Source organism: Panthera onca, chromosome C1 (genome assembly GCF_046562875.1).
Source record: "Panthera onca isolate mPanOnc1 chromosome C1, mPanOnc1 haplotype 2, whole genome shotgun sequence".
Classification (NCBI taxonomy): Eukaryota; Metazoa; Chordata; class Mammalia; order Carnivora; family Felidae; genus Panthera; species Panthera onca.
Genome location: NC_138346.1, coordinates 91,821,027 through 91,844,504, shown reverse-complemented (window position 1 = coordinate 91,844,504; position 23,478 = coordinate 91,821,027). Strand labels below are relative to the sequence as shown.

General features: G+C 35.3%; 1 protein-coding gene across 4 annotated transcripts in view; it reads left to right on the top strand.

Annotated features, from left to right (window-relative positions):
* Positions 1 to 23,478, top strand: part of SPOPL (speckle type BTB/POZ protein like) — a 79,758-nt gene that overhangs the window by 30,255 nt on the left and 26,025 nt on the right. For all 4 annotated transcript variants that reach the window (XM_078451335.2, XM_060626110.3, XM_060626108.3 and 1 more), the window contains 4 exons: positions 19,725 to 19,861; positions 20,053 to 20,174; positions 20,667 to 20,818; positions 22,896 to 23,023. In XM_078451335.2, the coding sequence (XP_078307461.1) occupies positions 19,784 to 19,861; positions 20,053 to 20,174; positions 20,667 to 20,818; positions 22,896 to 23,023 (480 nt within the window). In that variant the 5' untranslated portion in view covers positions 19,725 to 19,783. The remainder of the gene's footprint in view (positions 1 to 19,724; positions 19,862 to 20,052; positions 20,175 to 20,666; positions 20,819 to 22,895; positions 23,024 to 23,478) is intronic.

Sequence of the window (23,478 nt, the reverse complement as noted above, 5' to 3'; positions counted from 1 at the left end):
GTTTTGCTATTCCAACTTCTTCTATCTTAGTTAGTTTTCCCTGCTTTAAAACTTGGTCTGAATGAAATCATACAGCATTTCTGGCTTTTTTTTGTCTTAACATTATGTCTGTGAGATTCATCCATGCTGCAGTCTCATTGCTGTATAGATTTGCACTATGTGAACGTACCACATTTTATCCATTCTATTGTTGACGGACATTTGGGTCTTTTAAAAAGTTTTTGTCTGTCACAAGAGCTTTATTGCTTTATTTTTGTATTTATATCTAGAGTCCACCTGTGAACATTCTTGTACAGTCTTTTGATGAACATTAGAATATATACACAGGAGTGGAATTGATGGGTTATAAACTATTCATTTGTTTAGCTTTAATACTGTAAACATTTTTCCAAACTGGTTATGCTAATTTATACTTTCACTGTCAGTGTAATTTTTAAAACTCAGTTCTCCTTATCTACCAACATTTATTGTATTGTCTTTTAAAATTTTGGGGGCGCCTGGGTGGCGCAGTCGGTTAAGCGTCCGACTTCAGCCAGGTCACGATCTCGCGGTCCGTGAGTTCGAGCCCCGCGTCAGGCTCTGGGCTGATGGCTCGGAGCCTGGAGCCTGTTTCCGATTCTGTGTCTCCCTCTCTCTCTGCCCCTCCCCCGTTCATGCTCTGTCTCTCTCTGTCCCAAAAATAAATAAAAAACGTTGAAAAAAAAATAAATAAATAAATAAAAAAAAAATAAAATTTTAGCCATTCTGTTGCTTGAATAGCAGTATTACATTGTTGTTTTAATGTATTTGATAACTAATGAAGTTGAACACCTTTTCATGTTTATTGACCTTCTGAATATTCTCTTCCCTCCCCTGCTTTACTTGTTGTGCTGTATTTAAGTATTTGACCAATCTTTCTGTTCATTTGCCTGCATTTTTTTTCTGATTCATAGGAATTCCCTATGATTCTGGATATAAGTCCTGTATTAGACTTAATTTTTCCCCTCAAAAGCTTTATTGTTTTACTTTCATATTTATATCTGAAGTATATGTGGAATTGGTCATTGTATATGATGTAGGAGTCAGGATTTTACTTTTCTGTATAACTATCCATTTGACACAGCACCATTTATTAAAAGACCTTTCTTTATTGAAGTTCATTATTACCTTTGTCATAAATGAACTAGCTAAATGCAGGTGTGTTAGTTTCTGGACTCTTTATTTTCTTCCATTGGTAAGTTTATCTGTTTTTGCCCAAGTATTGCTCTTTGTCTTAATTTCAGTGGCTATATTTTAAGTCTTGATATATTTTTTTTTGTTATCCATATCATTTTACTGAAAATATTTTATGTTCTCTTTTTTGTGTTATGGCTTGTAATACATGCCTTATATCTTTAAAATGATTCATATATACACTTATTAAATAATTACACATACATTAGTGGCCAGAACCCAAATGTTGTTTTACTGATACTGGACTGTGATTCCTAAAATTTGGATATCATTGTGCCTTTTTTTTTATTTTATTTTTTTTTTAATTTACATCCAAATTAATTACCATATAGTGCAACAATGATTTCAGGAGTAGATTCCTTAATGCCCTTTACCCATTTAACCCATCCCCCCTCCCACAACCCCTCCAGTAACCGTCTGTTTGTTCTCCATATTTAAGAGTCTCTTATGTTTTGTCCCCCTCCCTGTTTTTATATTATTTTTGCTTCCCTTCCCTTATGTTCATCTGTTGAGTGTGTTAAAGTCCTCATATGAGTGAAGTCATAAGATATTTGTCTTTCTCTGACTAATTTCACTTAGCATTATACCCTCTAGTTCCATCCACATAGTTGCAAATGGCAAGATTTCATTCTTTTTGATTGCCGAGTAATACTCCATTGTATATATATACCACATCTTCTTTATCCAGTCATCCATTGATGGGCACTTGGGCTCTTTCCATACTTTGGCTATTGTTGATAGTGCTGTTCTAAACATTGGGACGCATGTGTCCCTTCGAAACAGCATACCTGTATCCCTTGGATAAATGCCTAGTAGTGCAATTGCTGGGTCATAGAGTAGTTCTATTTTTAATTTTTTGAGGAACCTCAATACTGTTTTCCAGATTGGCTGCACCAGTTTTGCATTCCCACCAGCAATGCAAAAGAGATTCTGTTTCTCCGCATCCTCGCCAACATCTGTTGTTGCCAGAATTGTTAATGTTAGCCATTCTGACATATGTAAGGTGGTATCTCATTGTGGTTTTGATTTGTATTTCCCTGATGATGAGTGATGTTGAGCATTTCTTCATATGTCAGTTGTCCATCTGGATGTTTTCTTTGGAGAAGTGTCTATTCATGTCTTTGCCCATTTCTTCACTGGATTATTTGTTTTTTGGGGTGTTGAGTTTGATAAGTTCTTTATAGGTTTTGGATACTAACCCTTTATCTGATATGTCATTTGCAAATCTCTTCTCCTATTCCATTGGTTGCCTTTTAGTTTTGCTGATGGTTTCCTTCGCTGTGCAGAAGCTTTTTATTTTGTTGAGCTCCCAATAGTTCATTTTTGCTTTTGTTTCCTTTGCCTCCAGAGACATGTTGAGTAAGAAGTTGCTGCAGCCAAGATCTAAGTCTTGATATTTTATACTTAGGTTTTATAGTTAGGTCTTGGTGTTCTATATTTGATCTACTTAGAGTCATTCAGCTTGGTTGTTCTTTCAAAATTGTTTTGGGTGTTCTTGACTCTTTTTCATTTCCATATAAATTTTTAGAATTCACCTGCCAGTTTCCACAAAGAGCACTATTAGTATTTTGATTTTATTTGTCAATCTGGGGAGAATTCTTCACAAGATTGAATTTTCCATTTCATGAACCTAAGCTTATTCCTCCATTAATTTAGCTTATCTTTACCCTTTCATACCATTTTGTACTTTCACTGTAGGGATTGTGAGCATCCTTAATTAGGTTTATTTCTAGGAGAAGTGGATTTTTTAATTATACTATAAATGTCATCTTTTAACATTTTATTTTCTGATTGTTGCTAACATATAGAAATAATATAGATTTTTATATGTTGACCTTGTGTGCAACAACTTGGGCAAATTGCTTGTTAATTCCATTACTTTGTACACAATCATGTTATCATTGAATGATGATCATTTTCTTTTCTTTTTCTTGCCTGAAGGTACTGGCTAGAGCTTCTAGTACAGTGTTGAATGAAAGCACTGAAAGTGGTCCCTTATATCATCTCAGTGGGAACTCTTGCTGTAGGCATGTAGGTGTGCATTTTAAGGCACTTGTAAAATTAAGAAAGTTTTTTATTCCTAGTGTAAAGAGGTTTTGTCCTGAATGGGTATTGAATTTTATCAAACAAATTTTCTGCATTTATCAAGGTGATTTGTTTTTCCTCTTTGTTACAGGGTGATTACATTAATAGATTCTAATGTTCATCTCCTTTGTATTACTCAAATAAAACTCCATTGGTCATGAAATAGTATACTTTTTATGCAGTGCTAGGTTTGATTTATTGCTGGTTTGCTTAGGATTCTTACATCTGTGTTCCTGAGAGATTTTCTTTATCTTCCTTTCTTTTAATGTGCTTGACAGGTTTTGCTATAAAAGTTAACACTGGTTTCATCAAACAAACTGTGAAGTTTGTTTTTGTCTCCTATTCTGTGGTAGAGCTTATGCAGTGAAGCCATCTGTGTAAGTTTTCCTTGTGATAGTGTTTTTAATAATGAATTTAATTTTAATCAAGATAGGACTATTTATGATTTTCTCTCTCATATTGTGTGTCAGTTTTGTAAGTTATGTTTTTCAAGTAATTCTTATTTCATTTGAATTATCAATTAAATTGCTGTAACATTGGGGTGCATCTGATTCTTGATTTCAGCTCAGGTCATGATTTCCCAGTTTGTGAGTTTGAGTCCCACATCATGCTCTGTGCTGTCAGTTTGGGATTTTTTCTCTACCTCTCTCTGCTCCTCCCCAGTCTTTCAAAATAAATAAATTAATTAAAACCCTAAAAAATTAAATTGTTGTAACATTTTCATGATAGCCTCATCATTTAGGGCATCATCTTGGTGTTATAAATTTGTGTCCTCTCTCTTTGCCCTGATTAGTTTGACTAAAGCCATTAATTTTACTATTTTTTCAAGAGCCAGCTTTTGGCTTTGTATTTTCGTGTGTGTGTGTGTGTGTGTGTGTGTGTGTGTGTGTCCCCCAGTCATTGGTTTCTGCTCATACCTTATTATTTTTTCTGCTTTCTTTGGGTTTGACTTTTTTTCTAGCTTCTATAAGATGGAAACTTAAGCCACTGATTTTCAGCTTTCCTTTTCGGTATATTCATGAAAGGCTATAAATTTCCTAAGCATCCATGTTAGCTACAAATTACAAGTATGGAAATTTCTTATCTTTAATATTAAGTTCAAAATATTTTCTAATTCCCATTATGATTTGTTTTCACGAATAGATTTGGAAAGCTATTTACTTTCTTTCTAGAGACTTAGGTATTTTCTAGTTATCTTCTCCCAATTGATATTAATTTAATTTTACTATGATTAAGATTCATACTATGAATGATTTCAGCAGCCTGAAATTTGTTTGCGAGGCTTTCTTTATCCTGCAATAATAACGTGGTTAAGGTTGGTGAATGTTTTCTCTGCAGTTGAGAAGAATTTTCATTCTTTTGCTGTTGGGTGCCATGTTCTCTTTTTGTACATGTATGTAAATATGTCGCTAAGGTCGTTCTTTCACTTGTTGAGAGAATTAACATCTATGATTTTTGGAAGCAATCCTATTATATACAGACACACTTAGCATTATGTTTCTGTGATTGACCTTTTTTTGTCTTTTTATTACTTTCCTTTTTATCTCTCCTAATGCTTCTTGCTTTAAAGTCTATTTTGTCTGATCCCAGTATAGTTGTACCTGCTTTGTTTTGGATAGGATTTATAAGGTATACATTTTCCCATTCTTTCAGTTTAAACCTTTCAGTACCCTTGTGTTTATGTCTCTGCAAAAAGCAAATAATGACATCTTTTTCTTTCTTCACACAGCTTCCCATAATGTTAACACTATATTAAGCCCCATATTAAACAGCAATTAAATGTAAATGCTCTGTTATTATATTGAATAAAATAGCAATGTTATTAAAAAATAAGAAATTAATATTGGTATAATATACTCTTAACTAACTGAAGACTTGAATCATATTTGTACCAGTATTCCTACCACTTTCTTTTTACCATTCTAAGATGTGGCATTGCACTTAGTTAAGTCTTTGAGTATTTATTTAATCCAGTCTGATAATTTGCATAGGTAACCTATTTACATATAAACATAATTATTTATATCATTATCTACCATCTTACTATTTCTTTTCTGTATTTTTCCCACTTTTTGTTGTTTACCATATGTTTAGTTGAGCTGACTTGCTTTTTCTTTTAGTGGTTACCCTAATGATTACCCGTTGACTAATACCAGTACTTATGCTTACCATTTCCCCAAGAATTCTAGAGCCTTAGAACACTTTTTATTCCATTTATCCTCATGTCTTTTACATTATTGTTGTCATACATTTTAATTGTACATATATTTAATTCCTAAAAGACATTATAATTACTGTTTTGCTGACCAGTTTTGAAAAATTTTCAGTTATCTTTTCAAATGTTGTAGATTCACTCAAATATATGTTAGACTTTCACTGTGTCTCACATTTGTCCTAGGTCCTTTTTGTATTTTCCATAAATTTTTTTCTTGTGCTTCAGTGCAAGTACCTTTTATTGCTCTTTTAAAAGTTTTCTAGTCCTATCTTTTGCTGTTTTGTCTGCTGTTAAACTAACATATTAAGTTGTTTTCCAGTCCTAGAATTTCCGCTTGACTGTTTCTTAGGGAATTGAGATAAAGCTGTTATTTTCATCTACTTTCTCCCATCTTTCAGCCTAGCTTTCCAGGCCTTCCAAATGAGAATTTAATGTTCTTACTCAGGTCCCTTTCTCTGGCTGATCCTGAACTCTAATCCTTATCTCTTCAGCCGTATAAAATATCTGAAAACTTTGCCGTGCTTTTTGGAAGCTTTTTTCTTGGCTTCCTGCTCCATGCAAGGTCACCATTTGGCAGAAATTTTAAAGGTCACTCTTCATCAGGGTCTTAGCCCCTCCAGTATCCTATTTTTATCTCCTGCCCACAAGGAGAACAGAATCTTTGCAGATACTTCCTTCCCTTGGCAGCAGCCCCTGCCCTGGGCAAAGCCTGGATTCTCACTGTGCATTGTGGCTAGATTGAGCAAGTACTCTCAGGAAAAAAAAAAAAATGTAGCTAGGATCTGTTAGTTTGCCTTTAGATTATTCCCTCTTCTCTGGAATCTTGGGATCCCCTGTCCTGATTGCTTGAGCAGTTCTATGTCTTTAAATAGATATTTTATTTTTATTTCAAGTTTTCTATTTAACAGCAGAACTTACGTTACTTGCCAGGTATTCCATTATCCTCAGAAGCAGAAGACCTGTGATAGTCTTTAAGTACCTTTTATATATGTTAATTATTTGTCTTGGTTATTACTTCCTTTACCACCACTGCCCTTACCCCCACTTACTCTCAGATGTCACTTGTGAAATTTTCATTACTATATGTCTATTCTGGTATTCAGTTTGTACTAAGTGTAAGCCTACACCCCCATCCCTCCACCCCCACACACACTTTATTTTATTCTTACAAACCATAGGGAAATGAGGTACTATAATCCTTTAATAGAGAAAGGACCAATGTCTGTAAAGTCATGTAAGAATACATGACAAAACACTGATTTACACTGGTCTCAGTGTAGAATGCTTGCTATAAGATCTGTACTGTAGTTTATATAGTCTTCCTATTATTTATTCACTTCCTTTGGAATCGAGCTCAGGGTCTGTCTTCTGGATATTCTTCCTGCCCTGCTTCATTATTACTTTATACGTTACTCTGTCATATTACCATATTGGAAGTAGGCTAGCATGTATCTTTCTCTCCTACTATATTACTATCTTCTCCAGAGTAGAAACTATGTGTTATTTATCTTTGTAGTTCAAAGCCCATTAGAGTGCATGATATATCTAAGCGTATAATAAATGCTTATTTCATTCCCATGAAGTCATCATATGCTTAATTCAAAGAGATTTAAGAAATTTATGAAACATGTATTGTTAGTTTATCATTTTTATGAATATTTATTACTGTAATTATTCTTCCTGATAGTTTTAGCTAAATTGTTGAACACGGTATATTGTTATATATTAGCTCATCTCCTTTCATTTTGGAATCATAATCATCATATATATAAAATTGCTTTGGGGGCACCTGGGTGGCTCAGTCAGTTTAGGCATCCAGCTCTTGATTTGGGCTCAGGTCATGGTCTCAGGACCCTGAGATTGAGCTGAGCGTGGGGCCTGCTTAAGATTCTCTTCCTCTCTCTCTGCTCCTTGCCCATCTAAAAAATTTTTAAAAAATAATAAAATAGCTTCGGCCATTTCAGACAGTATTTTCAGTTATAACTTCATGAAGCAGCTCAGATAACTTTTAGCATAGATAGGTAGTATTTGACAGTTGAATGATTTACATTTTGTTGAAGAATTAATTAAAATGCTAGATGATTAATATCACAAAGTGGCATCTCATTAACATGGTAGTCACATTTTATAACTGAATAGAATTTTGATAATATTCTTCAGTGATTTTTTTTAAAAAAGAACAACTCTACTTTGCTGTTTAATTTATTTATTTCATTGGTGGAAACTTGATAGCTAACACACTAGGAATACTGCCTAATTGAAGACAATTCTTAAAAAAAATAAAAACCTTTTTCTTTTAAGAATCATTAAAAACAATCTGTTTAGTATTTTATTATCTAATAATGGCTAGTTTAGACTCAGCAGTTATAGAAGAAATTTTATAATTATTTACTTTTTAATCAAAAAGAAGTATGTATATGTGGATATGGACATGTGTTGCATATTTTTTTTTAATGAGGTAAAATTCAGATAATATAAAACTCAGTGTTTTAAGTTTTGAAGTATATAGTTCATTGGTGTTTAGTACATTCGTGATGGTTTGCAACTATCACCACTGACTGGTTCCAGAACTTTTATTACTTCAGAAGGAAAGTAATACCCACTGAGTACTGAACTCCCCAGTCCCCCCTCCCTCCAGCCCTGGCAACCACTACTCTGCTTTCTGTCTGTATATATTTGCCTATTTTGGATATTTTACATAAATGGAATCATACAGTGTGTGTGGCCTTTTGTGTCTGGCTTTTTGCACTTAGCATCGTATTTGTGGTTCATCCATGTTGTAGTATATATCAGTACTTCCTTACTTTTTATGAACACGAAATGAATAATTTTGTATTCAGTACCATATTGTCTTGATGACTACAGCTTTGTAATAGAGCTTAAAGTCCCAAATGGTGATGCCTCCAGCATTGCTTTTCCATTTCAAGATTGCTTTGGCTATTTGGGGTCTTTTGTGGTTCCATACAAACTTTATGATTGTTCTAGCTCTGCAAAAAATGCTGTTGATATTTTGATAAAGAGTGCATTAAATGTGTAGATTGCTTGGGAGTATAGACATTAGCAATACTTGTTCTTCCAATCCATGAGCATGGAATGTTTTTCCATTCTTTGTGTCATCTTCAGTTTCTTTCATAAATGTTTTGTAGTTTTCAGAGTACGGATCTTTCACCTCTTTGGTTAGGTTTATTCCTACATACCTTATGGTTTTTCGTACAACTGTAAAAGGGATCAGTTCCTTGATTTCTCTTTCTGCTGCTTCATTATTGATTTATAGAAATGCAATGGTTTTCTGTACGTTGATTTTATATCCTACTTTGTTCTAGCAGTTCTTTGGTTCAAGGTAATGCTGACCACATAGAATGAGTTTGGAAGTTTTCCTTCCATTTTTATTTTTTGGAACAGTTTGAGAAGGATAGGTATTAATTCTTCTTTAAATGTCTGGTAGAATTCCCCTGGGAAGACATCTGGCCCTGGCGTTTTGTTTGTTGTGATGGTTTTTTTGTTTTCTATGCTGTTTATTTATCTGTTCAGATTTTCTATTTCTTTCTGTTTCAGTTTGGGTAGTTTGTGTGTTTCTAGGAATTTGGTCATTTCTTCCAAATTGCACAGTTTGTTGGCATCCAATTTTTCATAATATTCTTTTATAATTGTGTTTCTGTGTGTTGGTTGTGATCTCTCCACTTTCATTTTTATTTATTTTTTCCATATTTATTAGGGTCCTTTCTCTTTTCTTTTTGATAGGTCTGGCTCGGGGTTTATCAATTTTGTTCTTTCAAAGAACCACCAGCTCTTAGTTTTGTTGATCTGTTTTACTGGTCTTTTTTGTTGTTGTTTCTATATCATTTATTTCTGCTCTCATCGTTATTATATCCCTTCTTCTGCTGGCTTTAGGCTTTATTTGATGTTCCTTTTCTACCTGCTTTAGGTATAAGGTTAGGTTGTATATTTGAGACTTTCTTGCTTCTTGAGGTAGGCCTATATTGCTATGTGCTTCCTTTTTTTGACCACTTTGGTCACATCCCAAAGGTTTTGGACTGTCACGTTTTTATTTTCATTTGCTTCCATGTATTTCTTTATTTCTTCTTTAACTTCCTGATTAATACATTCATTCTTTAGTAGGGTGTTGTTTAATCTCCATGTATTGGTGGTCTTTCCAAATTTTTTCTTGTGGTTGACTTCAAGTTTCATAGTGTTTTGATCTGAAAATATGTGTGGTATGATTTCAATCTTTTTGTACTGATTTCTGATCCAGTCTGTGATCAGTTCTGGAGAATGTTCCATGTGTATACTTGGAAAGAATGTGTATTCTCCTTTAGGATGACAGTTCTGAATATGTCTGTTAAGTCCATTTGGTCCAATGTCTGTCAAGCCATTGTTTACCTGTTGATTTTTTGCTTAGATGATCTATTGTTGTAAGTGGGGTGTTAGAGACTCCTACTATTATTATTATCAATAAGCTTTTTTATGTTTGTTATTAACTGATTTATATATTTAAATACTTCCAAGTTGGGGTGTAAATATTTACAATTGCTAGATCTTCTTTGTTGGATAGACATGTTTATTTTGATATAGTACCCTTCTTCTCTTGTTACATTCTTTGGTTTAAAATCTAGTTTGAAAGAAGTATGGCTACTCTGGCTTTCTTTTGACATCCATTTGCATGATAGATGTTTCTCCATCCTGTCTCTTCCAACCTGCAGGTGTCTTTAGGTTTAAAATGCTCTTATAGGTGCCATATAGATGGGTTCGTTTTTTTAGCCATTTTGATACCCTTTGTCTTTTGATTGGAGCATTTAGTCCATTGATATTTAGTGAATTTAGTTCCATTGAATTTAGTGCCATTGTATTACCTGTAAAATCAGTGGTTCTGGAGATTTTCTCTGTTCCTTGCTATCTTTTTTTGCTTCCCCCCTCCCTCCCGGAAAAAAAATCCCCTTTAATATTTCTTGCAAGGCTAATTTAGTAGTTATGAGCTCCTTTAGTTTTTGTTTTTTGGGGAAACTCTTTATCTCTCCTACTTGCTGAAAAAGTATTCTTAGCTGTATATGTTTCCCATTCAGCACGTTGAATATATTATGCCACTCCCTTCTGGCCCTGCTATGTTTCTGTGGAGAGATCTGCTGCTAACCTTATTTGTCTTCCCTTGTAGATGGGGATTTCTTTTCCCTTGCTGCTTTCAGGATTATTTCCTTATCTCTGTATCCTGCAGATTTTACTACCATATGTCTTGGTTTTGGTCTGCTTTTGTTGCTTTTAATGGGAATTCTCAGTGCCTCTTGGATTTGGTGTCTCTTTCCTTCCCCAGATTAAGGGAAGTTTTCAGCTCTAAGTAGCTCAAATAAGCCTTCTGCCTGCCCCTTTTTCTCTCTATTCTCCTGGGACTCCTATGATTTGAATGTTAGTACACTTTATGGAATCGCTGAGTTCCCTAAGTCTATATTTGTGATCCATTATTTTTCTTTCCCTCTTCTTTCCAGCTTCATTATTTTCCATAATTTTATCTTCTGTATCACTTATTCGTTCTGCTGCTTCCTCCATCTTTGTGGTCATTACATCCAGTCAGTTTTACATCTCAGAGAATGTTTTTATTTCAGTCTGACTAGTTTTTAGGTCTTTTATCTCTGTGGTAAGTGGCTCCATGGTGTTTTCTATGCTTTTCTCAAGCTCAGCTAGTATCCTTAACAATTGTTTTATATTCTGGTTCAGGCATATTACTTATATCTGTTTTGATTAGATTTCTGGCCACGATCTGTTTTTCTTTCTTTTGGGATGAGTTCCTCTGTCTTGGCATTCATCCTAGGCCTCTGTCTTCTGTGTGTTAGAAAAGGCTGTTATGTTTCCTGCTTCTGAGAGTAATGGCTATATTAAGTCATATGCTGTTCAGGGCCTGGCACTTTAGGAAGTGTTTCTGGTATATGCTGTGTACACTCTGCTGCTGTGTTTTGGCTGCTCTTTCCCTCAGGTCAGTCTTCTACAGAGTTTCTCCTTGCCTGCAGTGGGAAGTATTTGGACCTTGTCTAGTATTTGGTGAGTTTTAACTTGGTGTGTTATGGTCTGCTTGTTAAAATAGGCTAGATCCTATTTCCCCTAGAGCTGAAGCTTTGCAGCACAGTATGGTCACTAGACTTGGTCCATTGGAGGTTTGTGCTGGTCTTCTGTGGGGAGGGGCCTGTTGCTGCTCTGACCCTCAGGTACACTTGCCCTAGTTCAGAAACACCTGCAGAGCGCAGTGGGGCGGGGCTTGGTGTATGACACCAAAACATCCGCTGTGGCACTGTGCTGCTCACTGAAGTCCATCCCTGCTGATGGCAGGGGATAAAAATGGTGTTAGCCAGATCTCTCATCCCCAGAGAGGGGATTTCATGCCTGCCACTGTTCAGGAAGCCCTCAGAGAAGAACAAACAATCTCTCCTTTCCTTGCTTGTCCTAGGCATCCCTCAGATCCCTCTCTTCACACTGTGTCTGAGCCCTCTGCGTACCTGCAGTGCAGTCCTCCTGTGTTTTATCCCAGGGACGTTGGCTGGGTTTCAAAACTCCAAACCTTACAGACGGGTGTTGATCATCTAGGGGAGGATGTTGCCATACTGTGGCTGGTGCTGGGTTGTCCCAGAAGGGTTGTCCCAGAAGGGCAGTCACATGAACGTGCAGGGGCTTGGAGCTTACAATAAAAGCTCAGCAAAAAGCCAGTGTCCAGGTTAGCTGCGATCAGCAGGTGCCTCTGTACCTAGCTAATGAATGGGGTAGCTCAATGGTGCCTGCTGGCTTTTGTCCCTGGAGAGGCAGTGCCACCTCTCCTAAACGCACTCCAAGAAAGGGAACTGTCTCACCTAGTATGACCCAGGGAATTCTCAGACCATGCTATCTGCTCCTGGGCCTCTGCCCTCCTCCACAGGAGCACCTCTACAAACACCACACTCTACCCATTGATGGCATAACTTCTAAAACTTCAGACTTTAAGCTCCACTGCTTGTATTGTGATAATTAGCTCCTCTTGTTTTCCCTGTCCGTGGTTTTGGGGAAGTTTTTCTTGTACAGTGCCCTGCTCCCTGCTCTCTCTCTCTCTTTTTCTCTCCTTTCTTCCTGATCAGGGCTCACTTTCCTCGCAGCACTGGTAATTCTTTCCCACCCCCAAAAATCATGTCTCCTCCCCCGCTACCTTCCACAATTTGGCTTCTTTTCTCCCTCTAGTTGTGCAGTTTTTTTTTCCTCTTAGCACTTAGATCAATTTTCTGAGTGTTCAGAATGACTTGATACTTATCTAGCTGTGTTCAGGAGACAAAGCAAGCATAGGGTTCTCTTGCTGCTCTGCCATCTTAACTCCTGTACTTAATTTCCTTTAATAAGTAAAACTTATGCTATAAGTTTTACACTAAAAATTTTGAAAAGCATGTATGTAATGTGGAAGAAACTTTTATGTATTTACTAATGTGTGTTGATTATCTTGGACTATTCTTTAGTACTTATTTTAGTTTTGCTCTCTCTTCCTGTAAGCATTTCTGCAATAACAAGATTAGGATGTCCTGAATGTCCCGGATGTAGTTGATAGTCTACTGTGGGGTTTTTTTGTTTGTTTTTTTTTTGGTTTTTTGTTTGTTTGTTTGTTTGAGAACTAAAAATAGAATACTGGAAAGAGCACTGAAATGGATATTGGGAGATCTTTTTCTATCTTCTACTATTCATCTAACAGTATAAACTTAGTTTATTTCTCTAGTCCATTTTTCTTGCCTTGCTCCTCAGCTATAAAATGAGAGCTGGACCAAATAGGTATGAGCTGTTTCAGCTCTCTAAACTCAGAAGGGGTAGCTGATTCCATAGAAAGAGTATAGACTGGCTCCAGGTTTCAACCATTTTCTGATTATCTACAATCTTTAAAGTAATCTTTCTAACCTATCTGGTCATTTTCGCAAGGTACATGATGTCTTGTAAGGACTCACAAATACAGCCTGCTCACCAGCATTCTCATACCCCCATTCCATGACTGCATCATTTATAGGAGTAGTTGGGAAAAAAAAGCAAAAATCTTTGTAGCCTTTTATTTAGTTGGCTTTCTTTAAATGTTTATTTTGAGAGAGAGTACATATGTGTGCGTGAGTGGGGGAGGGGCAGAGACAGTAAGGGAGAGACAGAATCCCAAGCAGGCTTCATGCTGTCAGCACAGAGCCTGTCACAGAGCTCAGTCTCACTAACTGCAAGATCATGACCTGAGCTGAAATCAGAGAGTTGGTCGCTTAACCAACTGAGCCACCCAGGTACCTCTAGTTGGCGTTTATATATGAATTATGCTGTGAGTACACTTGAAGAGAGTAATAACTCTTTTTTTTTTTTTAATATATGAAATTTACTGTCAAATTGGTTTCCATACAACACCCAGTGCTCATCCCAAAAGGTGCCCTCCTCAATACCCATCACCCACTCTACCCTCCCTCCCACCCCCCATCAACCCTCAGTTTGTTCTCAGTTTTTAACAGTCTCTTATGCTTTGGCTCGAAGAGAGTAATAACTCTTGAAGAGGCATTAAAGAACTTTCTTTTACTCTTCTGGTTTTTTAAATGTATTTATGTTGCTTTTTAAAAAAAATTTTTTTTTTGTTTTTTTATTTTTGAGAGAAAGACCAAATGCATGCAGAGGAGAGGCAGAGAGAGAGGGAGACACAGAATCTGAAGCAGGCTCCAGGCTCTGAGCTGTCAGCACAGAGCCAGACGCCAGGCATGATGAACTCATGAGCCGTTGAGATCATGACCTGAGCCAAAGTTGAATGCTCAACCGACCGAGCCACCCAGGCACCCCTATTTATGTATTTTATTAATATTAAATTAGTTGGTCTTCTTATGAAAATTTAAACATTAAAGGTTACATTAAAATTTTCTTTGACCTACCATCTTCTTGGAACATTTCTCAATCTCTACTACTTGGAAAGTGATACATATACTCACACACATGTTTTCTGTGGGTTTGTATGGTATGCAAACAATTGTATTTTCTATTTTTAAAAATATGACTTAAATTTTTTTAATATAAAAATCTCACCACCCAGACATGGACTCTATTAATATTTAGGTGTACACCTTATCAGTGTTGACATTACACTGATAAGGTACAATTAAGTGCATCTATGTGCCAATCTGTTTTTCTTCGTGCATGTATTAACTCTATATGCTACTTATATTTATAAAAGTGAGATCTTTTATGTGCCAATCTGTTTTTCTTCGTGCGTGTATTAACTCTATATGCTACTTATATTTATAAAAGTGAGATCCTTTTAGGCATATTTTCATAGGTATATAAAATTATATATTATTAAATGTATTATTAAAAATTTTGTGTACATACACATCCTACAGATCTTGAATACTTTCCCTGTCATTAAGAAAATTTAATACTCTTAATAGTTTCATACTTCTCCATGTAGATCATAGAAACATACTGTGTTAATACTTAATTCTCTTTCTCCACAGTTGTAATATTGTGATAAAATTTCTAGGCTGAATCTGATAAAGAATTTCTTTTGATATTAATGGTAAAATTGTTTCACAAACAGGCTTATCAGTAATGTCTGCATCTCTGCAGTTTTGCTGGTGGTAGAGATTAATGATTTAAATAATCTTTGACCATACTATAAGTAAAAAATTATATGTGTTCTTTTTGTATTTTATTGATTACAAATGAGGTTAAATTTTTTCTTAGCCACCAGAAATGGTATAAATTGTTTTCTTGGTCATCAAGTAATGCTATAGGTATTTTCAAACTTACAGAATTAGTGGCTTATTAGCATTATTTCCTTCTCTTCTTTTCCAGGAATTTCACCATAAAAAATGAGAAGGGAGATTATTAAAACAACTTTATAATTTATATTCCCACGAGAAACGTATGAGAGTGCCTGTCCTTATATTGTCACAATTTTTTGGATTGTTTTTGCCAGTCTGATAGGTTACAAAATGACTTCTTAATTTTCTTTTAATTTGTATTTCTTCAGTCATGAGTAAAGTTCTTTTTCTGTGAATTATTAGTATTCTTGACTTTTTCTAATTTTCAGGAATTTCTTATGTCATAGGGAAATTAACCCCTCATGTGCTATCCTGGAATGCAAATACTTTTCTTGGTTTATGTTTTTGAAATTGTTCATAAAGGTTTATCAGCTCGCTTCAGAACCAACTGGCAAAAGCTATTAACTAGGACAGGGCCCTTTCCCATATTTTTAATAGGTAAGTCTGATAATTTTTTCAGTACATTTTTAGTACATTTACTAACTATGAATTTGTTTAAGAGAAACATCCAGCTCCACTTTCTGTTCTATTTCCACTCCTAGACCAGTAGGCAAAAGTGATAGTTTTATCAGTCTGGGGCCTGCCAGGAAAACAGCAGCTTGGCTGCCAGATCAGGTGATTTGATTTTGGGCAGGGAGCAGGGAACCTGTGGTTTTGTCAGTGAAAACTAGCAAACTCAGTGTGAAGGAAGGGGGCAATCTGCGAGGTTTGCTTAACCAGGCAAAGAGAAGAAGAAGAAAAAGCCAAGCAGGGACATCAGCATCCAGACGGTATGGTGGCAACAGACACTGCAGTTGAGTCCAGGCAAGTTACTAAAAACAACAACAACAACCCACAGTAACTCAATTCAGAATCCAGAGTTGCTACAGTGTATTAATCAAAATGTCCAGCTTTCAGCCAAAAATTATGAGACAGGAAGCAGGAAACTGTAACATATTCAGGGAAAAAAAGCAGAAGTCAACTAGAACTACATATTGTACAATTGTATTTAGGTATCTAGGTAAAGTCTAACTGTAGAAAACAGATTGCCTAAATTTGGGGGTAGGAAGGATCTCTTGGGATGATGGGTGAATTCTAAAACTGTTTTATATTGATGAGTGCACAGCTGTATAAATTCACTAAAAATCATTCATCTGTAATGGGTGAATTTTGTGATATGTAAATTATACCTTAATAAATGCTCTTAAGTATGTAAGGAGAACTAATATCTTTAAAATGATAGTGTTCTGTTAGTGATCTTGTTATGATTGCCTGTTTGCTGTTCTGTTTTCAAATAAAAATAACCATTTGTGGTTTGTAAAAGCAATTGAAGGTAACAACTTGGAGGTACCTAAGGGGAGTATCTGATTTTTATCAGAAATGAGTAATTCTTGTTGAAGTGACAATGGGCAATGCTCTTAAATTATATATTCCCTTTTCTTTGAGGCATTCTTCTGCCATCATTCATCTCTATTCTATTTTTGCTTGTTTAGTTAAGGAACATCCACTTGGTTTTCACACCTCTCCTTTAATACTAATAACTTTTAAATACTCCTGGTAGAGTATTCCTAGTGTTATTATTCTTTCTTGCCTGCCTACCTTGCTGATTCTCCCATTGTGCTGTCCTGCAGGTACATCACATGATAAGAACTTCTTGTATGTGAGGAACTTACATAAATATAAATACATTTGGGTGAGTGTGTTAGTATACATGCCATAATTTAAAAAGGAAATTACAGGGGTGCCTGGGTGGCTCAGTCGGTTAAGCATATGACTTCGGCTCAGGTCATGCCTACTTCGGCTCAGGGGGCATGATCTCACTGTACTTGAGTTCAAGTTCTGAGTCCGGCTCTGTGCTGACAGTTCAGAACCTGAAGCCTGCTTCAGACTCCCTCCCTCCCTCCCTCCCTCTCTCTCTCCCTCCCCCCTTCTCTCCCCCACCTCCTCTGCCTCCCCCTCCCCCACTCATGGTGTGTCTCTCTCACAAAAATAAACATTCAAAAAAAATTTTTAAAGAGAAATTACATAAACAGTCTAATCATAAAGAATTAATTTTAAAACTGTTCCATTTGAAGTATTTTCACTCTAATTCTGATCTTACTGTCTAAATTATGCTGAAAAATCCATCAGTGACATCAACCACATTGGACTCCTTCCTTTTCCTGAAATTTGATCAAATTCTTTCCTGAACTAGGGCCTTGGCGTTGGCTGTTCTTTCTACTCTCTGATAGACACCTTTCCTTGATGTGTCTCAGCTGTTTTTTATCTTTTAGTTCTCAACTCAAATATCTACCCTTCAGAGCCGACTTAACTGATTTTCTCAGTACCTAATTGAAGAATTTTCAGCTGTTGCATAACAATTACTTTTCCTGTTTCTTTGTTTCCTTTTAGTTTCATTTACTATAATTTATTGTCTTATTTATTTACTAGTTTATGTTTTTGCCCCAACATGTTTCCTGTGCTTGAAGAGCGTATTATAAATAGTAGTTACCAGTGGATGAATGAATTACAATTTATCTGTCAGGTTTTCTTCCTTTTAAACTAAACTTTGAGTCATTTAAGTTGGTAGTTTTTTTCCCCCCACAAACCTGACTTTTCATTTGAATCAGCTGTTTCTTAATCTGAGGGTCAGATGAATGTCACCCTTTCATATATAGATTTCCAATTATTTCATAATTTTACTTAATATTTTATTCACTTATTTTGTTACAGTGTTCTAAAAGCTTTTTTTGCATGTCTCTACAGTTTTAAAACATTATAGATTTGTTGTACATGTTCAGAGGTTTAAAAATCAGAACTTAGCATCATAGTGGAGGTTTTTTTTCTTTTTTTACTTTTAATTCATCTGTCTTTGGCAGAAAAATAACTTGAGTGAATTCATTCCTTCACCAAATAGCTATGGAGGTGGTTTACATATTTCACACATCTGGAAATAAATTTTTGCTGCTCTAAACGTGAATAAAAACATGATAGAATGTAGAGTCCTTGTGCTACAGCTCTTTTTCACTTAGAACTCTTGAGTAATTTTCCTGTTACTTTCAGACATTTAACAATGTGGAGAAAAATAGGGCCATCTTGATTTTTGTTCCTTTAAAGGAACACATGTATACTTATAACATTTTTTTCTCACTTTGAATTTCACAGCAGTGTATCTCAGTGGTAGTTTTGTATTTTCATTGTTTATTTCTGGTGCAAATTTATAACATACTTCTTCATTTGTACATCTACATTTTTTCATACCTTTTGTAGGTCTTTTTGTTTCTGTGCATCTTTCCCATAGTTTTCTTCAGTCTTTGTTTTCTTGTTTTATACTATTGTTACATTGGTTGTAGACACAAAACAAATATTTCCTTTTGAATTCTGGATGGTGTTCCTATGTTTGAATGTAAGCTTCAAACATCCTCACCCACACCCCTGCAAACTATACTACCTATGTAGCTCTTGGGTTTCTCCTCTTTCTTTTATAGACCTTCCAAGTTGCAAAGTATCACTCTCCAGTTACTAATGTCCTGGCCAAGTTATGCTGAATTAATTATATGCCCAAGTGAATGTAGTATGAGAACAGCTAATGAGGAAGAAATTTTATGATAAGGTACATATTATGTAGTAGGGGGCACTCTGATAGGAACAAAATATTAACAGAGACACCTGTTAGTCTGAGATATAGGTGGACTTCTGTGGAAATCTGTGTAATTCTTCTTAATACAGCATTGCCTCTGAGTTCTCATTCTTTGTTTTAGTTGGCCAAAACTTTGACAGATGAGTGACTAATATTTGTAGTTTTCAGGACTGTTCTAACTTTGCAACCCTTTAGATTTTTGTGAATATATCAATGAAAAGATGAAGAAAGGTGAATCAGATATTAAAGTTGACCCTTGAAAAACATGGGTTTAAACTGTCCACTTACTTGCAGATTCTTCTTTGATAAATATAGTACAGTAAATGTATTTTCTCTTATGATTTTCTTAATAACATTTTCTCTGGCTTAATTTATTAGAAGAATACAGTATAAAACACATATACAAAATATGTGTTAATCAACATGTTATTGGTAAGTGTTCTGGTAAACATTAGGCCATGAGTAGTTAAGTTTTGGGGAGTCATATAGGTGGATTTTAGACTGCTTGGAGGTCTAACCCCTGCCTCGTTCAAGGCTAAATTGTAATTGTTGCCGGTAAGCTTCCATGTTATTTTGTGATTTTATGTGTATGTGTAGGTTATTTATTGATTTGTGGTATTTTGATAAATATACCTTTATAAAATAATGTCTTATCTATAAGCATTCTGTTTGTTTAGATTTTAAGTGTTATATGTCCCAAAGGGTTATGATTTTTTTTTAATTATTGAAATAATGAAATCCTTGCATGTTCCCTCATAATCAAATTTGAGAAAGTAATTGTTTTATGATTGTTGAAGTACTATCTTGATCCAAACTTTTTCATCAGCAGTGAAACTTCTTTTCTTTGTAGTAAAGTATTCATCTGTGTGGGATATTGCATAAATCTTGGAAGACTGCAATAAAGTGGCAATGTCCCGGGAACCTACCCCACCTCTCCCTGGAGATATGTCTACTGGTCCTATAGCAGAAAGCTGGTGTTATACACAGGTACATGCTGTTAAAAATGCCTTACTTTATGTTATGTCACTTAAAAATGTTATAGCATTTTGAGAATATTGTAAAGCACTTTGTCATAGTTATTCCAAGTATTAAGAAAAGTGAGTCATGGGATGTTTAACATGTGATAAGCTAAAAGCATATAAGTCATCATTGTAAAAGTAGTTTTCTGAATCTCTTAGGTTAAAGTAGTAAAATTTTCCTACATGTGGACCATTAATAACTTCAGCTTTTGTCGAGAGGAGATGGGTGAAGTGTTAAAAAGTTCAACATTCTCATCTAGCCCCAGTGACAAAATGAAATGGTAAGATTTTTGTTTTGAATTTTGTTTTGATATTATTTTAATCTACTTTATAGTTTGGTTGTTACTGTTTTTTTTGTTTGTTTGTTTTTTTAATGTTTGTTTTTGAGAGAGAAAGAGACAGAGTGTAAGCAGGGGAGGAGCAGAGAGAGAGAGGGAGACACAGAATCAGAAGCAGGCTCCAGGCTCTGAGCTGTCAGCACAGAGCCCAAGGTGCATCTCAAACCCACGAACTATGAGATCATGACCTGAGCTGAAGTCGGATGCTTAACCGACTGGTCCACCCAGGCGCCTCTGTTATTGTTTCTTCATGGACATTAGTCTAATTTTATACTAGATTTGTAAGTTCCTAAAAGTATAGAGAATTATAAAGAACTGGGGATATTGATGGGAGTGTTGTTTGTGATATTATCTGACAACGAATTTCAGTATTGCCTCTCTCTTTTGAGTTTTGCGTTTTATATTCCTCCATATGAGCCTATTGTTTTGTTTTAGGTGCCTGAGGGTAAACCCAAAGGGATTAGATGATGAAAGTAAAGACTACTTGTCCTTATATTTGCTTTTAGTCAGCTGCCCAAAAAGTGAAGTTCGAGCAAAATTCAAATTTTCCCTTCTAAACGCTAAAAGGGAAGAAACAAAAGCAATGGGTAAGTGATTTGGGATAAAGAAGTCTCTGAGTAACTACATGTTAACTTACATACTTTTCCCTGGAAAGGATATTTTTCCCCACTGAAATCTGCTTAACCTAAAACATGTAATGTGGCCATTTAATTTTAAATTTCAGTGTAGTTATGGTTGTTTTACTAAATCTTAGACTTCATAAGACATGTACAATTTGTTAAAAATAATATTAAAATTTTACTTTTTCTTGTCCTAAAATGATATTTACTTGTCACTTAGAAAAATTGTTGCTTTTAGGGCAAGGTGCCTGGTTCAATTTCTGGCAAATATAATCGGTGCTCAGGAAATATTTCTCCCTTGCTGTTTTTACCAGATAATAAAATCTGAGGAACAGTGTGAAAGGAGATTGAATGTTCTGATATTTTGTCACTAGAATTTTTTTAAGCGGTGGACTAAACACTGACCGAAAGGAAATCAGTTTTTCTTAGTCTCCAGATCTATTTAATTCATCTCAAGCTTCACATATATAGCCAACTGAAACCATGTGGTCTGGAGCTTCATAAAGAAGAGCATTGTAGGAAATATGCAATGTGCATAGTAAGAAAATATATCATGAACTGCCACATTAAATTTTAAGTGATTTCTAGAAGTGAATCACAGAATCAAGTAATGTCATTACAAAAAAAAAAAAAAACTTTTAAAATACACTTTTAAAAATTATCTTTTGCTGAATTAATAACATAGTTTCACATATATTTTCATGGTGTCTGACATTTACAGTAGTGGAGTGTCTTAGTTTAGGTTGCTGTAACAAAGTGCTGTAGATTGGCTGGCTTATGAAGGCTGAGTGTACAACATCAAAGTACCAGCATGGCCAGGTTCTGGTGAAGGCCCTCTTCTGGATTGTAGACTACTGATTTCTCTCGCTGCATCTTCACATGGCGGATTGAGCTAGGGAGCTTTGTGGAGTGTCTTTTATAAAGCACTAATCACATTCATAAGGGCTCCACCTTTATGAACTCCTCTAATTCCAGTCTCTTTTTTTTTTTAATTGTTTTAAATGTTTATTTTTGAGGAAGAGAGAGAGAGCGTGAGCAGGGGAGGGGTAGCGAGAGAGGGAGACACAGAATCTGAAGCAGGCTCCAGGCTCTGAGCTGTCAACACAGAGCCTGATGTGGGGCTCCAACTCACAGACGGTGAGATCGTGACCTGAGCTGAAGTTGAATGCTCAACAAACTGAGCCACCCAGGCGCCCCTCACTGACCTCTTAATACCATCACATTGGGGGATAGGATTTCAATGTAAGAATTTTGAGGAGATACAAACAAACATTCAGCCCGTAACATGGAGTCTTTCAATTAAATTTGTTTTTGGTTTTTCACCTCCAGTTAATTCTTTGTATAACAAATTGTGAATACTTTCTGTAGAGGATCTTGTTTATTTTTTAATATACAGTTCTCCAGTATGTTAGACATTTGAAACATTTACCTCTGACATTATTAAGGCATTTACAGATTATACTAAAACCATCTTTTAGACTTTTATGAAAGTTGTTTTTAGGGATGAAGAGATTATGTCCAAAGATCTAGGGTGATAAGAGACTTTATTTAGCTTCTTTTTACCAGTTAATGGATTTCCCTGGTGGGATAGATGCCCCAGGAAAGTTAAAGGATGCCGTTGTGATTTAGAGCATCCATTTTTAAAGGGAGAAACAAGAAATGAGAGCTATGTTTTCTTATCAGGTTCTGAGGAGGAGGAGTATGACTATGCCAGTGTATTTTGATCCTTTTTCATCATTAAAGAGCCTGCATTGTTAGAGAGATCTCTTCCTTCTCCAAGAGATGTGATCTGGCTTTTCTTCTGCTTTAGAGATCGAGAAATCTGAAAGTGAGCTCACTGATAATGGCCAAAATCTGAGTAGTGCTGTGAACCAATCTGGTCCTACCTGATGTAAATCTTGTGACATTTTATGAACACACATATCTATAATTTTTATAATGAATGTATTGGCCAAGTTTTATTTTTGTACATTCATTTAACTGTGTTGTCATTAACATTCTTAGATGATTCTTTTGTTTAAACTTCTGTTCTGTTTTCCACCAGAAAGCCAAAGAGCATATCGATTTGTACAAGGGAAAGACTGGGGTTTTAAAAAATTCATTCGAAGGGATTTTTTGCTTGATGAAGCTAATGGTCTTTTACCAGATGACAAGCTTACATTATTTTGTGAGGTGGGTACGTTTTTTATTTCAAGGAACTCCAAAGTTATATTTAATGATAAAGCAAAAATATAAGCTAGAACAATATTGGCATACTTTTTTTTTTATTGCGAATACTTTTAAAATTCAGTAATCAGTATAATTGATAAGGTTTCATTTGTAGATGTTTTACCAGTAAGACTAGATTGTCTTCAATATAGTAAGTAGCCCATTCTGAAAAGAATCTGTCATGTCTACAGCTATAAATTATATATGGTAGTTATACTACCACATACTAAGTACTTCTTCCTTCTAGAAAGACTATGGATGTGTATATCTTTATATGAAAATTTCTAAGTATCTTCTTCATTCTGAAATAGGTAATCACTATTTTTTGTCATATTCAGGTTGACCATATTAAACATGATTAGTAGCTTATCAGTTTGAATACAGACTGAAATATGTACATCCATACATAATGAAAGTGC